At 43.7% G+C, this 16,351-nt stretch overlaps 1 protein-coding gene across 2 annotated transcripts in view; it reads right to left on the bottom strand.

The window, feature by feature from the left end:
• Positions 1-38: 38 nt before the first annotated feature.
• Positions 39-16,351, bottom strand: part of rttn (rotatin) — a 63,586-nt gene continuing 47,273 nt past the window's right edge. For both annotated transcript variants that reach the window (XM_014157187.3, XM_014157188.3), the window contains exons 35-49: positions 16,198-16,291; positions 15,693-15,894; positions 15,437-15,524; positions 14,988-15,138; positions 14,458-14,595; positions 13,850-14,055; positions 13,415-13,520; positions 11,669-11,760; positions 11,398-11,475; positions 10,843-10,969; positions 1,767-1,951; positions 1,177-1,489; positions 621-724; positions 455-524; positions 39-323 (exon numbers count right to left, since the gene is read on the bottom strand). In XM_014157187.3, coding sequence (XP_014012662.3) covers positions 244-323; positions 455-524; positions 621-724; positions 1,177-1,489; positions 1,767-1,951; positions 10,843-10,969; positions 11,398-11,475; positions 11,669-11,760; positions 13,415-13,520; positions 13,850-14,055; positions 14,458-14,595; positions 14,988-15,138; positions 15,437-15,524; positions 15,693-15,894; positions 16,198-16,291 — 2,034 coding nt within the window. In that variant the 3' untranslated portion in view covers positions 39-243. The remainder of the gene's footprint in view (positions 324-454; positions 525-620; positions 725-1,176; positions 1,490-1,766; positions 1,952-10,842; positions 10,970-11,397; positions 11,476-11,668; positions 11,761-13,414; positions 13,521-13,849; positions 14,056-14,457; positions 14,596-14,987; positions 15,139-15,436; positions 15,525-15,692; positions 15,895-16,197; positions 16,292-16,351) is intronic.

Below are 16,351 nucleotides of genomic sequence, written 5' to 3'. Positions count from 1 at the left end.
ATATTATCTTGTGTTGTAAGCATAAAAGTCAGCCATACTTTTTCTTCCATCATTATTTACTTTAATTTATGATTCAATCCCCAAAATATGTACAAAACATACAAAAACATCACAGATCATAGATAAGATGTAGGGACATTAAAAACGATATCTAATGTATCAAGTTTGCACACATATATTCACTTCAAATATAAATAAGGTTTCAAGGTGTGTACATTATGTCAGATTGCATCGATGTGTCAGTCAGGTATTCAGCAGCTGAATTAAGTTCTCAAGGCACTTCAACAGATAGGTGTTCATGATGTCAGGATTTTTCTCTGCATCTGACAACAAAAAAAGATAGGCACACACAGACACACACAAATTGAGGCAATAGAGCACAATAACAACAGGACTGTGACACATCAAACACTTCCAGCACATTCACTGTCTGGACTAAAGGTGAAACGTTTACCTTTCTTAGCAACTTTATAGGCTTCATGCACCCTGAGTCTGACAGAGGGACACTTCAAAGTGGTCTTGGCCTTAGATGAGGAATCACAACGGCAGGTTAGAGACAGCTGTACTTCATATAAATGAGCTCTTATGATTCTAAAAATGATGTGTGTGTGTGTGTGTACCTTCTGGTAGTTGTGGAGCAGGGCCCATAGCGCCGATGCCCCTATAGAGCGAACCTCAGCCTCTTTACTGTCCAGACAGGACACCAGCACCCTCATGGCCTTATCTGTACAGGGACATATAATCATGTTGGACATAGTATTATTCCTGAAAATAAAACATTTCCCATTCATAAAATGACACATCATTAGCAAAGATAAGCGAGTTCAACAGGGTGTGATGGTGAAACAAAGACCACTTCTGTTCACACATCCTGTTTCAGATTGTTTCCTGTTTCAGTTCAGCACAAAGTATCAAAAGAGAAGACCTAACAGCTTCCATTTCATTTCAAACACCCACCTTTTACATTCACACACGCATACAGGAAGACAAAGCTTTCCACTGGAAAGAACAAATCTGAATTCGAAGAAGCCCCCCTAAGATGTCATCAGATTACATTTTTTTGTAAACCTTAAACGCGATGCAAGGGTAGGAATAGGGCAATTTAAACACAGAAACCATTTCTCAACGTCTCTCTGATAAAAACATCCATGTGTATACCCTGTGTTCCATCCCTACCATTGGCCAGTACTTTGGGTTTGTTGGCAGAGCTGAAACAGACATTGTGGAGGATGAGGAGGGCATTGTCCGTCGTGGTGATGGGCCTGCTCCCATTGCTATAGTGACGGTGGCGTTGGGGCTGCGTAGCGGCCAGGTCAGCAAGGAGGTCCAGGGCTCCGGTCAGCCTCAGGACACTCAGCTGGCCGTCCTCACCGAAGGAGACACTCAGGAGCAGCCTCAGCCACAGGCCCAACAGCCCCCCGGCACCAGGACCCGTCTTACTGCCTGGCTTAGGGACAGGCAGGGACAGGAACGGCTGCAGGAAGTTACTCTGGAGAGGGACAGGCAGGGAGAGGGAGAAATAAGATTCAGCCAGGTTTTGATTGAAACTGAGAAAGACATCTGAACTCGAGAGCTTAGTTAAAGCTTAAAAAGTTACAGAAACCGCAGAGTGCAAATAGACACAACTTACAGTAAAGACATGTTTTTAACCAGTAGTCACATTGACAACGTCTCCAATCATATTACTTTCTGCAGGGCCAGGTTTGGTGATAATGTGGTAAGGGGTGTAAGGCTAATGTAGTAGGGGTAATAATGTAGTACATTACCTTGTGCAGGACTCCTTTACAGTCCTTGTTGATGGCCAGGTTGGCCAGCAGAGAGAACGCCAGCTGCTGGACAGGGCTGTTGTCGGGGGCAACCCCAGAGGCCAGCTTCATGATGCAGTGCATCAGGGAGCCACCTGGGGGCCCTCGGGGGCCAGAGGCCAAACCACAACACAGAGAGCTACAAGCTGGGGGGAGAGGAAAGAAAGGGAAAGAGAGAGGAGAAAAGTAGCAAAGCAAGAAAAGTATGAGTACTGTTGACACTGACAGACAGGTGTAGAGGCAGGATATGATAGGTGAGAGGTTGTGATGAGAGGCAGGCTATGATAGGTGAGAGTTTGTGATGAGAGGCAAGATAGGTGAGAGGTTGTGATGAGAGGCAGGATATGATAGGTGAGAGGTTGTGATGAGAGGCAGGATATGATAGGTGAGAGGTTGGGATGAGAGGCCTGATAGATCCTGTAGTATTTCTTCCGTATTAACAAGGTGTGTCGGTCACAAGGAGTAGGGCTGGTTGCCTGACAATGGGTTATAGGGGTTGTATAGGCCTATATCTACAGCCTAGTTGGAGTACCCAGATCAAGGAAAATGCATGTCTTTTTGACAAAATAATAACATTTCACAAAAATTGTGTAGCATTCACAACTTTAAATTGTCTTCATCAGGCTTCGCTAAGCTAAGAACATTGCATCTAAAATCGTTTTGTAGTCTGTTTATCTACAGCCCAGTCTGAAAGTGAAAAATGTATGTTTTTAGAACAGACAAATAATCTAATCTATACTGAACAAAAATATAAACGCATCATGTAAAGTGTTGGTCGCATGTTTACTGAGCTGAAATAAAAGATCCCAGAAATGTTCCATACGGACAAAAGGCTTATTTCTCAAAAACAAATTAGTTTTCTTTACATGACAGGAATGGACCTCCATTCCTGTCATTATTGAAAGAGATTGTGATAATAGCTCACATCTCAAAATAGTACTAGTTAATGTTAGATCCCTCACTTCCAAGGCAGTCAGAGTCAATGAATTAACCACTGATCATAACCTTGATGTGATTGGCCTGACTGAAACATGTCTCAAGCCCGATTCATTTTCTGTGTTAAATAAGGCCTCTCCTCCTGGTTACACTAGTGACCATATCCCCCACGCATCCCGCAAAGGCGGAGGTGTTGTTAACATGTACAACAGCAGAAACAATTTAAATAAATAAGACTGCATTTTCTTCTTTTGAGCTTGTAGTCATGAAATCTTTGCAGCCTACTCAATCACTTTTTATAGCTACTGTTTACAGACCTCCTGGGCCATATACAACATTCCTCACCGAGTTCCCTGAACTCCTATTGGACCTTGTTGTCATGGCAGATAACATACACATTTTGGTGACTTCAATATTCACATGAAAAAGTCCACAGACGCACTCCAAAAGGCTTTCGGTGCCATCATTGACTCAGTGGGTTTTGTCCAACATGTCTTCGATCCCGCGCAATGCCACAGTCATACCCCAATCTAATTTTATCTTGTGGAATAAATATTCTGGATCTAAATATTTTCCCTCATAATCCTGGACTATCATTTTATAACGTTTGCAATCGCAACAAATAAATCTGCTCAAATGCCAACCAAGATTATCAAAAGCTGCGCTATTAATTCTCAGACAACCATAAGATTCCTAGATGCCCTTCCAGACTCCTCCACCTACACAAGGACATCAGAGCACAAAATGCAGTTAACCACCTAACCGAGGATCTAAATTTAACCTTGCGTAATACCGTAGATGCAGTCGCATTGCACCTCTAAAAACAAAAAACATTTGTCACAAGAAATCAGCTCCTGGTATACAGAAAATACCCAAGCCCTGGAGCAAGCTTCCAGAAAATTGGAATGGAAATGACGCGCCACGAAGCTGGAAGTCTTCCGACTAGCTTGGAAAGACAGTACCATGCAATATCGAAGAGCCCTCACTGCTACCCGGCCAACCTACTTTTCCATCCTAATTGAGGAGAATAAAAACAATCAAATCTATAATTTTCAATACTGTCGCAAAGCTAACTAAAAATCAGCATTCCCCAAGAGAGGATGGCCGTCACTTCAGCAGTTATGAATTCATGAACTTCGCCAAAAAGATCATGATCATTAGAAACCAAATTAAAGACTCCTCTTTGAATATGCATATTTCTCCAAAACTCAGTTGTCCTGACTCTGCACAGAACTGCCAGGACCTAGGATAAATGGAGACACTAAAGTGTTTTAATTCTGTATCTCTCGACACGAAAATAGTCATGGCCTCTAAACCTTCTAGATGCCTACTGGACCCTATACCAACTAAACTACTGAAAGTGCTACTTCCTGTGCTTGGCCATACTACGTTGAACATAATAAACAGCTCCCTATCCTCTGGATGTGTACCAAACTCACTAAAAGCTGCAATAATAAAGCCTCTCCTAAAAATGCCAGATTATCATTATAAAAAATAAAAAAATATTTTACTCATCGGCCTATATCGAAAACCTCATTCCTCTAAACATTTTTGGAAATCTCTGTTGCGCAGCAACTCACTGCCTTCCTGAAGATAAATAATGTATACAAAACTCTCCAGTCTTGTTTTAGACCCCATCGTAGCACTGAGACTGCCCTTGTGAAGTTGGTAAATTACCTTTTAATGGAGTCAGGCCAAGGCTCTGCATCTGTCCTCATGCTCCTAAACCTTAATGTCAATCTAAACCAAGTTCTTGCATGGTTTAGATCTTATCTGTCAGAAAGATATCAGTTAGTCTCTGCAGATGTTTTATCCTCTGACAAATCAATTGTAAGTGTTGGTGTTTCTCAAGGTTCCGTTTTTGTTTTCACTATATATTCTACCTCTTGGTAATGTCATTCGGAAACACAATGTCAACATTCACTGCTATGCGGACGACACACAGCTGTACATTGATAAAACATGGTGAAGCCCCAAAATTGCTTACCCTGGACGCCTGTGTTTTAGACATTTTTCACAGGCCAATTTTTCACTTTTAAACTCAGACAAAACAGAGGTGCTAGTTCTAGGTCCCAAGAAACAAAGATCTGCTGTTTGATCTGACAATTAGTCTTGATGGTTGTACAGTCGTCTCAAAGAAAACTGAAGCACCTTGGCGTTACTCTGGACCCTGATCTCTCAATAACGAACATAAAGAAAATTTCAACGCAGGCTTTTTTCCATCTTCTTAACCTGTTAGGGCTAGGGGGCAGTATTTGCACGGCTGGATAAAAAAATGTACCCGATTTAATCTGGTTACTAATCCTACCCAGTAACTAGAATATGCATATACTTATTATATATGGATAGAAAACACCCTAAAGTTTCTAAAACTGTTTGAATGGTGTCTGTGAGTATAACAGAACTCATTTGGCAGGCAAAACCCTGAGACATTTTCTGACAGGAAGTGGATACCTGATGTGTTGTATTACCTTTAAACCTATGCCATTGAAAAACACAGGGGCTGAGGAATATTTTGGCACTTCCTATTGCTTCCACTAGATGTCACCAGCCTTTACAAAGTGTTTTGAGTCTTCTGGAGGGAGATCTGACCGAACAAGAGCCATGGAACGATGATGGCCCATTAGACACCTGGCGCGCGAGTTCATGTTGCGTACCCTCGTTCCAATACGTTATAAAAGAGAATGCATTCGTCCACCTTGAATATTATTCATGTTCTGTTTAAAAAAGGCCCTAATGATTTATGCTATACAACGTTTGACATGTTTGAACGAACGTAAATATATTTTTTCCCCTCGTTCATGAAGTGAAGTCCGGCGGGCTTAGATCATGTGCTAACAAGACGGAGATTTTTGGACATAAATGATGAGCTTTTTTGAACAAAACTACATTCGTTATGGACCTGTGATACCTGGAAGTGACATCTGATGAAGAGAATCAAAGGTAATGGATTATTTACATAGTATTTTCGATTTTAGATCTCCCCAACATGGCGGCTAGTCTGTATCGCAATGCGTATTTTTCTGGGCGCAGTGCTCAGATTATTGCAAAGTGTGATTTCCCAGTAAGGTTATTTTTAAATCTGGCAAGTTGATTGCGTTCAAGAGATGTAAATCTATAATTCTTTAAATGACAATATAATATTTTACCAATGTTTTCTAATTTTAATTATTTAATTTGTGGTGCTGACTTGAATGCCGGTTATTGGAGGGAAACGATTTCCTGAACATCAACGCCACAGTAAAACGCTGTTTTTGGATATAAATATGAACTTGATAGAACTAAAAATGCATGCATTGTCTAACACAATGTCCTAGGAGTGTCATCTGTTGGAGATTGTAAAAGGTTAGTGCATAATTTTAGCTGATTTTATGGTTTTGGTGACGCCTGTCTTTGAATTGGCACAACATTACACACAACTCTTGTAAATGTACTGTCCTAACATACTCTAAATTTATGCTTTCGCCGTAAAACCTTTTTGAAATCGTAAAATGTGGTTAGATTAAGGAGATGTTTATCTTTCAAAGGGTGTAAAATAGTTGTATGTTTGAAAAATTTGAATTTTGACATTTATTTGGATTCAAATTTGCCGCTCTTGAAATGCACCTGCTGTTGATGGAGTGCACCACGGGTGGGACGCTTGCGTCCCACCTAGCCCATAGAGGTTAATAACCTGTTGGGGCTCGGGGGCAGTATTGAGAAATGTTGAAAAAAAATATGTGCCCATTTTTAACTGCCTCCTACACCAACTCAGAAGCTAGGATATGCATATTATTAACACATTCGGATAGAAAACACTCTGAATTTTCTAAAACAGTTTGAATGGTGTCTGTAAGTATAACAAAACTCATATTGCAGGCAAAAACCTGTGAAAAATAGATTAAAAAAAATGTGAATTTTGTGACTGTACTATTTAGTGTCATTGTTTTATAGATACCATAGTGAGAAAGGATTCATTTCGCAACACCTACGGCTTCCACTAGATGTCAACGATCTTTATAAAGTTGTTTGAAGCGTCTATGATAAACAGAGAGCAAATTAGAATGCAAGGAAGTTTACATGTCGTCACTTCATTTTTTGCGCCTGCGCATAAATCTGAGAAGCGTGAGTTTGTCATTAATTGTTTATCAAGACATAGGATAGGTTGTGTGAAAATATTACTGATGTTTAACGTTAAAAATGGACCAAAAGATTAATGCTAAACAACCTTTGACATGTTTGAACGAACGTAAATAGATTATTTACTAGGTTTTTTTTAGCTTTTCGGCGTGATTTACAACCCCCCCCACCACGTTTTGTGGGAGCATAATGAACGCTAACTACTTGGTGTTATTTGGACATAAATTATGAACTTTGTCAAAGGAAACCACATTTGTTCCGGACCTGGGATTCCTGGCAGTGCCTTCTGATGGAGATAATCAAAGGTAAGGGGATATTTACAATGTTATTATCGATATTAGATGATGCTAACTGTATAGCATAGCTTATTGTTCTTAGCATAGCACCCCGTTTATTGCAAAATGTGATTTCCCAGTAAAGTTATTTTGAGATCTGGCCATTCGGTAGCAATTACGAGATGATAATATATTATTCTTTGAATGACAATATTATAATTTACCAATGTTTTCGAATAGTAATTTTGTTATGTTCACCGGAAGCATTTCAGAGAAGAAAAAAATCTGAATTTCACGCTACTGTAAAATGCTGTTTTTGGATATAAATATGAACTTGATGGAACAAAAAATGCATGTATTGTATAACATAATGTCCTAGGAGTGTCATCTGATGGAGATTGACAAAGGTTAGTGCATAATTCTAGCTGGTTTCTGCTTTTGGTGACGCCTGACCTTGAATTGAAAATGGATGTTTGTACTTTTGTGGCTATGTACTGTCCTAACATAATCTAACTTTATGCTTTTGCCGTAAAGCCACTTTGAAAATCGAACAATGTGGTTAGATTAAGGAGATGTTTATCTTTTAAATTGTGTAAAATAGTTGATTGTTTGAGAAATTGAAATTATTAGATTTTTGATGTTTTGAATTTCCAGCCTTGTTAGCAATCCCGACTCGGGGTTCATTGCTAACCTGTAGCCCCAACAGGTTTTAACATTGCAAAAAAAAAAAAAAAAATTATGCAGAAAAGCAAATCAATGCTTTTGTCACTTCTAGATTAGACTACTGCAATGCTCTACTCTCCGGCTACCCAGATATATCACTAAATAAACTTCAGTTAGTGCTAAATACAGCTGCTAGAATCTTGACTAGAACCAAAAGATTTAATCATATTACTCCAGTGCTAGCCTCTCCACACTGGTATCCTGTTACGCCTGGGCTGATTTCAAGGTTTTACTGATAACCAACAAAGCATTACGTGGACTTGCTCCTAACTCTCTCTCCGATTTGGTCCTGCCGTACATACACTTACGCTACGATCCAAAAATGCAGGCCTCCTTATTGTCCCCAGAATTTCTAAGCAAACAGCTAGAGGCAGGGCTTTCACCTATAGAAGTACATTTTTATGGAATGGTCTGCCTATCCATGTGAGAGACGCAGACTCAGTCTAAACTTTTAAGTCTATACTGAAGACTCATCTCCTCAGTAGATTCTATGATTGAGTGTAGTCTGGCTCAGGGGCGCGAAGGCGAACGGCAAGGCACTGGAGTGACGAACCGCCCTTGCTGTCTTTGCCTGGCTGGCTCCCCTTTCTCCACTTGGATTGTATGCCTCTGACCCTATTACGGAGGCTGAGTCACTGGCTTACTAGTTCTCTTCCATACCGTTCCTAGGAGGGGTGCTTCACATCGTGCCAGGCTTTTTTGTGCTACACTCGACTTGGAGTGGGTTGAGTCACTGACGTGATCTTCCTGTCCGGTCTTGCGCCCCCTTGGGCTCGTGCGATGGAGGAGATCTTTGTGGGCTATACTCAGCCTTGTCTCAGGGTAGTAAGTTGATGGTCTGTTGATATCCCTCTAGTGGTGTGGGGGCTGTGCTTTGGCAAAGTGGGTGGGGTTATATCCTGCCTGGCCCTGTTCGGGGGTATCGTTGAACATGGCCAGTGTCCTCCGACCCTCCCCTCCCCTGCTGGTCATCTATGAATGTTTGAACATCTTGAAGAACGATCTGGTATTAATGGTCAAGTAGCCTTATCTCCACATGACAGCCAAAAGAGGACTAGCCACCCCTCAGAGCCTGGTTCCTTTAGGTTTCATCCTAGGTTCCTGCCTTTCAAGGGAGTTTTTCCTAGCCACTGTGCTTCTACATCTGCATTGCTTGCTGTTTGGGGTTTTAGTCTGGGTTTCTGTATTAGCACTTTGTGACATCTGCTGATGTAAAAAGAGCTATATAAATGAGCATTTCTCCTTTGCCAATATAATCCATCCACCTGACATATCAATAAGCTGATTAAACAGCAAGGTCAATACACAGGTGCACCTTGTGCTGGGGACAACAAAAGGCCACTAAAATGTTCAGTTTTGTCACACAACACCATAGATGTCTCAAGTTTTGAGGGAGCATGCAATTAGCATGATGACTGCAGGAATGTCCACTAGAGCTTTTGCCAGAGAATTGAAAGTTCATTTAGCTGCCATAAGCAGTCTCCAACATCGTTTTAGAGAATTGGGAAAGCCTCAGAACCGCAGACCATGTGTAACCACGCCAGCCCGGGACATCCACATCCGGCTTCTTCACCCGCAGAGATCGTCTGAGGGGGTGCTGAGGGGTATTTGTGTCTGTAATAAAGCTCTTTTGTGGGGAAAAACTAATTCTGATTAGCTGGGCCTTGCTCCCAAGTGGGTGGGCCTATGCCCACCCATGGCTGCGCCCCTGCCCAGTCATGTGAAATCCATAGATCAGTGCCTAATTTATGTATTTAAACTGACTGATTTCCTTATATGAACTGTAACTCATTCAAATCTTTGAAATTGTCACATATTGCGTTTAAAGTTTTGTACATTCATGTACATTTTCTCAAATAGTGTAGTATTCACAACTCTACATTTTCTTAAATCAGCCTTCATTAACGTGAGAATATTGTGTTGAGATTGTTTTGAAGTCTGTGAAAGCTAGTATTGTAGGTGTAATTTAAAGGCCGGCGTCATGCAGTCTGAACACACCTGCTGTTAGGCTAACCTTTAGGAAACGCTGGGCTCGACATGACTGATTGGTATTGCTTCACAGCGGGAGCTTAAGCGTGGCCGTAGAGCAAAACACACACACACGCACGCACACACTTCAAAGGTGGCATCTCAGCGACAATCACAGGTACAAAACAAACAGCATGATGTCACACTCTGCTCAAAGGTTCACTTTCCATGACCTCAGAGACGCAGTGTCTAGGGCTCCCATATTAAGCCCCTAGCTTCTAAATCTAACTAGGGCTCTACAAACACCCATATTAACCCCCTAGCTTCTAAATCTAACTAGGGCTCTACAAACACCCATATTAACCCCCTAGCTTCTAAATCTAACTAGGGCTCTACAAACACCCATATTAACCCCCTAGCTTCTAAATCTAACTAGGGCTCTACAAACACCCATATTAACCCCCTAGCTTCTAAATCTAACTAGCGCTTTACAAACACCCATTATAACCCCCTAGCTTGTAAATCTAACTGGCGCTCTACAAACACCCATATTTAGAGAACATGAACGGAAACAGTTGTAGCCCTTTATCAAAGCTAAACTTCCTCTACTCTTTACAGCGCTTTTCTCCATTTTGCTGTAACTTGTGTAGCCTGCGTTTCACAGCATACCTCTGTTTCTCTCTCACACAGACTAGAATATCAATGCCTCAGGAGACATAGTGATGCATTGCGATTCCCCTGTGAATACCCCACTGGTCCACAGCCTAGAATACTGTACTCATAGTAATGATTTAATGCAGCCTGCTCTAGCACACTGACAGTGTTCCTATTGTGGCTGGCAGGCTCGTGGCTGGCGCTAGGCTTATACACTGGAACAAAGTGTGTTTAAATGGTCTTCAGGAGAGACAATGGGTCTCAGTGTGTGTGAGAGTGTATGACTCAGTCAGATCCCTGACCACAGACTTGGGGAATGGAAGGCACGGGCCAGGCACTGAACACCACACACACATACACACCTGTGGTACAGTTGGCTGTGTAGACACACAGCAGTTCCAGGACCGCCTCCATAGCAGCATCATCCAATAAGAACCAAGGCCAAAGGGCGTGCAGCACAGCAGCCAATCGACAGTCAGTGGCCACAGCCTGAGGAGAAACACACACACAATATCCACCCGATTGAATAATCTCTAGATGTAATATTATGAACACATGTGGATTGACAGGACAACACACTCATAAGTTAAGTGATTGTCAACTCATTCTGCTAACCAAGCACACAGAAACACACAAGGATGTAAAGTATAAAGTCCACAAATACATGAAGAAATACATGAAGGGCCTTTCCCATCCCAATATAACTACTGCTGAGTGGATGCTGCAATTACTGTCTATGACATTTAGAGCAGCCAATATAGCCAATCATTCTACATTGACGTTTAAGAGGATAAAAACACTCAGACCTCAGAGTCATAATCGTTAGGGCCAAATCTCATTCCAGACACAGTCAGCACCAGTAGAATGGCTTTCATTAAAAACCTATCAGGAGCGGATTAAAACGGCAGGGTTCTCACTTTGGATTGGCTGTTCTGGTAAAGACTGTTCCTGAGGATTTCCAGAGACATCTTTATTTCCTTCATATAGCTCTCCTCCTGGTGGGGGAGAAGATGCAACTTGTTAAATGATCCACTCTAACCAATAACAGATAGCACCGTCTCCATCTTAGACACATTTTCAGTCAAGACAAGATCACCCAATAGCCTATACCAACACAGCACACATCATCTGAAGGCTGAGACAATGAAAACATGTTGTTATACTGTTGTTTAGTGTGTAAAGACTCACCTTCCTCCTTCCTCTGCCAGGTCTGACTGACTCCATGTGGAGGTGGCTGTGGAGCAGCTTCATCTGCTCCACACAGCTGTCAATCAAACCAGCTACACACATACACAGAGACAGTGAGAGAGAGAGGTCAATCATAACAACAATAACTCCTAGGGTAGAGTACCCGGACCAGGGCTTGTTTGTTCACTGCCTCAAGTTGCATAAAAGTACAGACCTCTTGGTAGAGGCTACAGCATTACTCCCATCCTACTGTAAATGAGCTCTACTGGGCAGTGTGTTCCAGTACCTGTAGCAGCGTGGTTCTGACCAGTGTGTTCCAGTACCTGTAGCAGCGTGGTTCTGACCAGTGTGTTCCAGTACCTGTAGCAGCGTGGTTCTGACCAGTGTGTTCCAGTACCTGTAGCAGCGTGGTTCTGACCAGTGTGTTCCAGTACCTGTAGCAGCGTGGTTCTGACCAGTGTGTTCCAGTACCTGTAGCAGCGTGGTTCTGACCAGTGTGTTCCAGTACCTGTAGCAGCGTGGTTCTGACCAGTGTGTTCCAGTACCTGTAGCAGCGGCGCGTGGTTCTGACCAGTGTGTTCCAGTACCTGTAGCAGCGGCGCGTGGTTCTGACCAGTGTGTTCCAGTACCTGTAGCAGCGTGGTTCTGACCAGTGTGTTCCAGTACCTGTAGCAGCGTGGTTCTGACCAGTGTGTTCCAGTACCTGTAGCAGCGTGGTTCTGACCAGTGTGTTCCAGTACCTGTAGCAGCGAGCAGCGTGGTTCTGACCAGTGTGTTCCAGTACCTGTAGCAGCGTGGTTCTGACCAGTGTGTTCCAGTACCTGTAGCAGCGTGGTTCTGACCAGTGTGTTCCAGTACCTGTAGCAGCGTGGTTCTGACCAGTGTGTTCCAGTACCTGTAGCAGCGTGGTTCTGACCAGTGTGTTCCAGTACCTGTAGCAGCGTGGTTCTGACCAGTGTGTTCCAGTACCTGTAGCAGCGTGGTTCTGAGCAGTGTGTTCCAGTACCTTTAGCAGCGTGGTTCTGACCAGTGTGTTCCAGTACCTTTAGCAGCGTGGTTCTGACCAGTGTGTTCCAGTACCTTTAGCAGCGTGGTTCTGACCAGTGTGTTCCAGTACCTTTAGCAGCGTGGTTCTGAGCAGTGTGTTCCAGTACCTTTAGCAGCGTGGTTCTGAGCAGTGTGTTCCAGTACCTTTAGCAGCGTGGTTCTGAGCAGTGTGTTCCAGTACCTTTAGCAGCGTGGTTCTGAGCAGTGTGTTCCAGTACCTTTAGCAGCGTGGTTCTGAGCAGTGTGCTCCAGTACCTTTAGCAGCGTGGTTCTGACCAGTGTGCTCCAGTACCTTTAGTAGCGTGGTTCTGATCAGTGTGTTCCAGTACCTGTAGCAGCGTGGTTCTGACCAGTGTGTTCCAGTACCTTTAGCAGCGTGGTTCTGAGCAGTGTGTTCCAGTACCTTTAGCAGTGTGGTTCTGACCAGTGTGTTCCAGTAGCTTTAGCAGCGTGGTTCTGAGCAGTGTGTTCCAGTACCTTTAGCAGTGTGGTTCTGACCAGTGTGTTCCAGTACCTTTAGCAGCGTGGTTCTGATCAGTGTGTTCCAGTACCTGTAGCAGCGTGGTTCTGACCAGTGTGTTCCAGTACCTTTAGCAGTGTGGTTCTGACCAGTGTGTTCCAGTACCTTTAGCAGCGTGGTTCTGAGCAGTGTGTTCCTGTACCTTTAGCAGCGTGGTTCTGAGCAGTGTGTTCCAGTACCTTTAGCAGCGTGGTTCTGAGCAGTGGAACTGCAGGCCAGTAGAGCCATGAGGGCTTTAGCTGTCTTCTTCTTCACTGGGTCCTGGAACGCACGCTTCTCAAAACTCTGACAACACAAAACAACACAACAGGTGATGCAAAACCTGACCAACACTTCCAGAGTATTGACAGCATGTTAACCCATCTAATATCCCAGTGCTCTAGACCAGTGGTAGGGATCCCTGTTCGTTGCTCCAACTAGGCACCACACCTGACCAACTCAGCTAATTGATCAGTTCAGTGATTGCCTAAATGCAACACACCAGGTCTTCCAGGATGGTTAAATCAAAAACATGAAGTGCCTGCTGCACTCCAGAAGCAGGGTTGCCTACCCCTGCTTTAGACCAATTAAAGTGTGTGTGTGCGCGCTCGGGCACGCGAGTCAGGTTCTATTACCTCCAGCAATAGTTCACAGAGCTGTCCACCGGAGGCACCGTTCAGGGCCTCAGACAGAGGGGTCCGCTGGACGTCCGGGTTCAGGGTGGTGACCTCTAGGGGTCGTCTCTTGGCCTCCTCAGACAGGACGACACACAGGAACTGTAGTACCGCAGCATGGAGGTGAGGGTCACTGAACGACTGGTCCACACACACTGACAACGTGGCTGGAGGTAGGCACGGATACAGACGCAGATTAGCACGCACGCGCACACACACACACACACACACACACACACACACCCGAAATGGGTTAGTGGATATTTTACTTTTGTATGAATGAATCAACATCCTGCAGCCCAGTAAAACCAAATCCTGAAATCCCTTTACACAGACAGTGTGAGTCATTCACGCCTCAGGCATTTCTGTCTACATAACACACAATGTAATCAATCAAATACACACACAGCATTAATCTTTCACAGGGATCATCAGATTTCCCTGCAGCCCCATTAGACACAGAGAGGAAGATGATGAGGAGGAACGATGGATGTTCTGCATGCTCCCTGAGGTCCTAGCATATGTCCAACACACATGCAGGTGCACAGTCAGTAGCTGTATGTGTATACCTGTGAATGTGTTCCAGCGTCTCCCTAGTGCAGCTGAGAGAGATTGGTAGGCTGCAGAGCCATCCCGCCTCACCACAGTAGCCAGAAGCATCAACACGTCTGTCCAGCAAACACACACAGCACCACGGGTACCATCGCCTGAGAGGTCCAGAAAACACACACACACACACACACACACACACACACACACACACCCCCCCCGGAGATCGGACTACGAGCTGAGAAGCTGAAGAGGCCTTCATTAAACGAGATACCAATAAAAGGTGTGAATAGATTATTACATGCTTCCATTGGGGATCTTATACACTTTTAATTATGACTTCAGATTATGACGGAACACTGAACACCACTTCATTATGATACATCCAGCTGGAAAGTGGCCTGACTTCTAATGCCATGTAAGGCTGCCTGCCATAAGAATGGTATTATAGCGGTTGTAACCATGATGTCCAGTCAATGGTGACAGTACACATATGTTGTGTCTATGGTTAGGTTGAGAATCATACCTATCCCAAACACGAGATTCTTACCCAAGTCCTTGGTATCAAGTGTGAGGACAGTGAAGAGATTGGCCAGTAGCGGTTTCAGGAAGTCCATCTGACCAATCAGATCTGAGCTCAGAATGAAACATGACTTCAGGAACTTAGAGAAGCTGGACAGGAACTTGAGCAGGGTCAGGACCTGGGGGACGAGAGACACACAAACAAATTGATACGAACACACAGCTTGAGGCAGTGTAGAGCAAAGTCAGTGGGTAGATGTGAAAACAAAATATTTCCTACCAAGTGAAAGCATGAAATCACTCCTTTTGTTTCCCTCTCCAATCTGCCACCATCTCAACCACAGGGTATAGGATTCTCATGGGCCTCAACCCTCCTACACAACCTGTGCTGCTCTCACTACAACAACATGCTGTATAGAGATAACGTGAATCTTACGTTGAAGCATTCATTGGTACTAAATGATGTAACCCAGCTACCTGCCGTTTAATGTCCTCCTGGTCTCCTGGTAGTGTGTTAGTCTTCAGCTCACCCAGACATCTCTCTATGGCTGCTGCGTCCACCAAACTAGAACACACAGGAAACAGAAACAGTGTTTAAGTCCAACCCTTCAGACAGGACAATTTCAGCTCTGTAAATTGTATTGTGGATGGCCAGTGCTCCAAAGACTGTATTTGATTTGGCCAGTAATTGGGAAAGTGAGACTAGTGCGATAGTGTTTATTTGACCTCTGACCTGGCCAGTGATTGGAAGAGCTGGCTGTGTGTGAGGGCTGAGAGGGTGAACTCCGGTAGCACGGCTAACAGGTTGGCCAGGAGGCCGCAGAGTGCTGATAAAAGGTCTGGGGTCACAATGACACAGGTGGGGTCAGCAGCGGGGTCAGCCAGTCTCGAGTCCTGGGAGAGGACAGAGTCAATGGTGTCTGTGTCACTCTGACCTGCAAAGTAAAATAGGGGAGCAGATATTAACATTGCTGTCTGTGTCACTGACCTACAATACAGGAAAGAGGAGCAAAGATGGACGGGACAGATAGGGGTCGAAACATGTACCATACCAAAAATCGGTGTGTGTAGAGCCATAGTCTGTATATATAAATTCACTGTCATGGTTGGTCTTGATATGAAGAACTGTGCATGAGATGGTTCCTTTAACTCTGACTCTTAATTGGTTTGGTGCTACATGAGATCTGTATATAAAACCTGTTCACATTTAGCTACACTATATATACAAACACACACACCTTGAGCCATCAGTCTGCTAGCGGGTGTATCTTGTGCAGTAGCGTTGAGAGAGGTGGGCACAGGGGATTGAAGCCCTGAGCCTCCAGGTATGATCTGTTGAAGACAAAACAATCACAAAAAAAGCACTTCAATAAGACAATGTGTTTAAATCAC

This window comes from Salmo salar, chromosome 19, assembly GCF_965601325.2.
Source record: "Salmo salar chromosome 19, fSalSal1, whole genome shotgun sequence".
Lineage (NCBI taxonomy): Eukaryota > Metazoa > Chordata > Actinopteri > Salmoniformes > Salmonidae > Salmo > Salmo salar.
The sequence above is the reverse complement of the archived record's forward strand: the minus strand, read 5'-3'. Positions and strand labels throughout refer to the sequence as shown.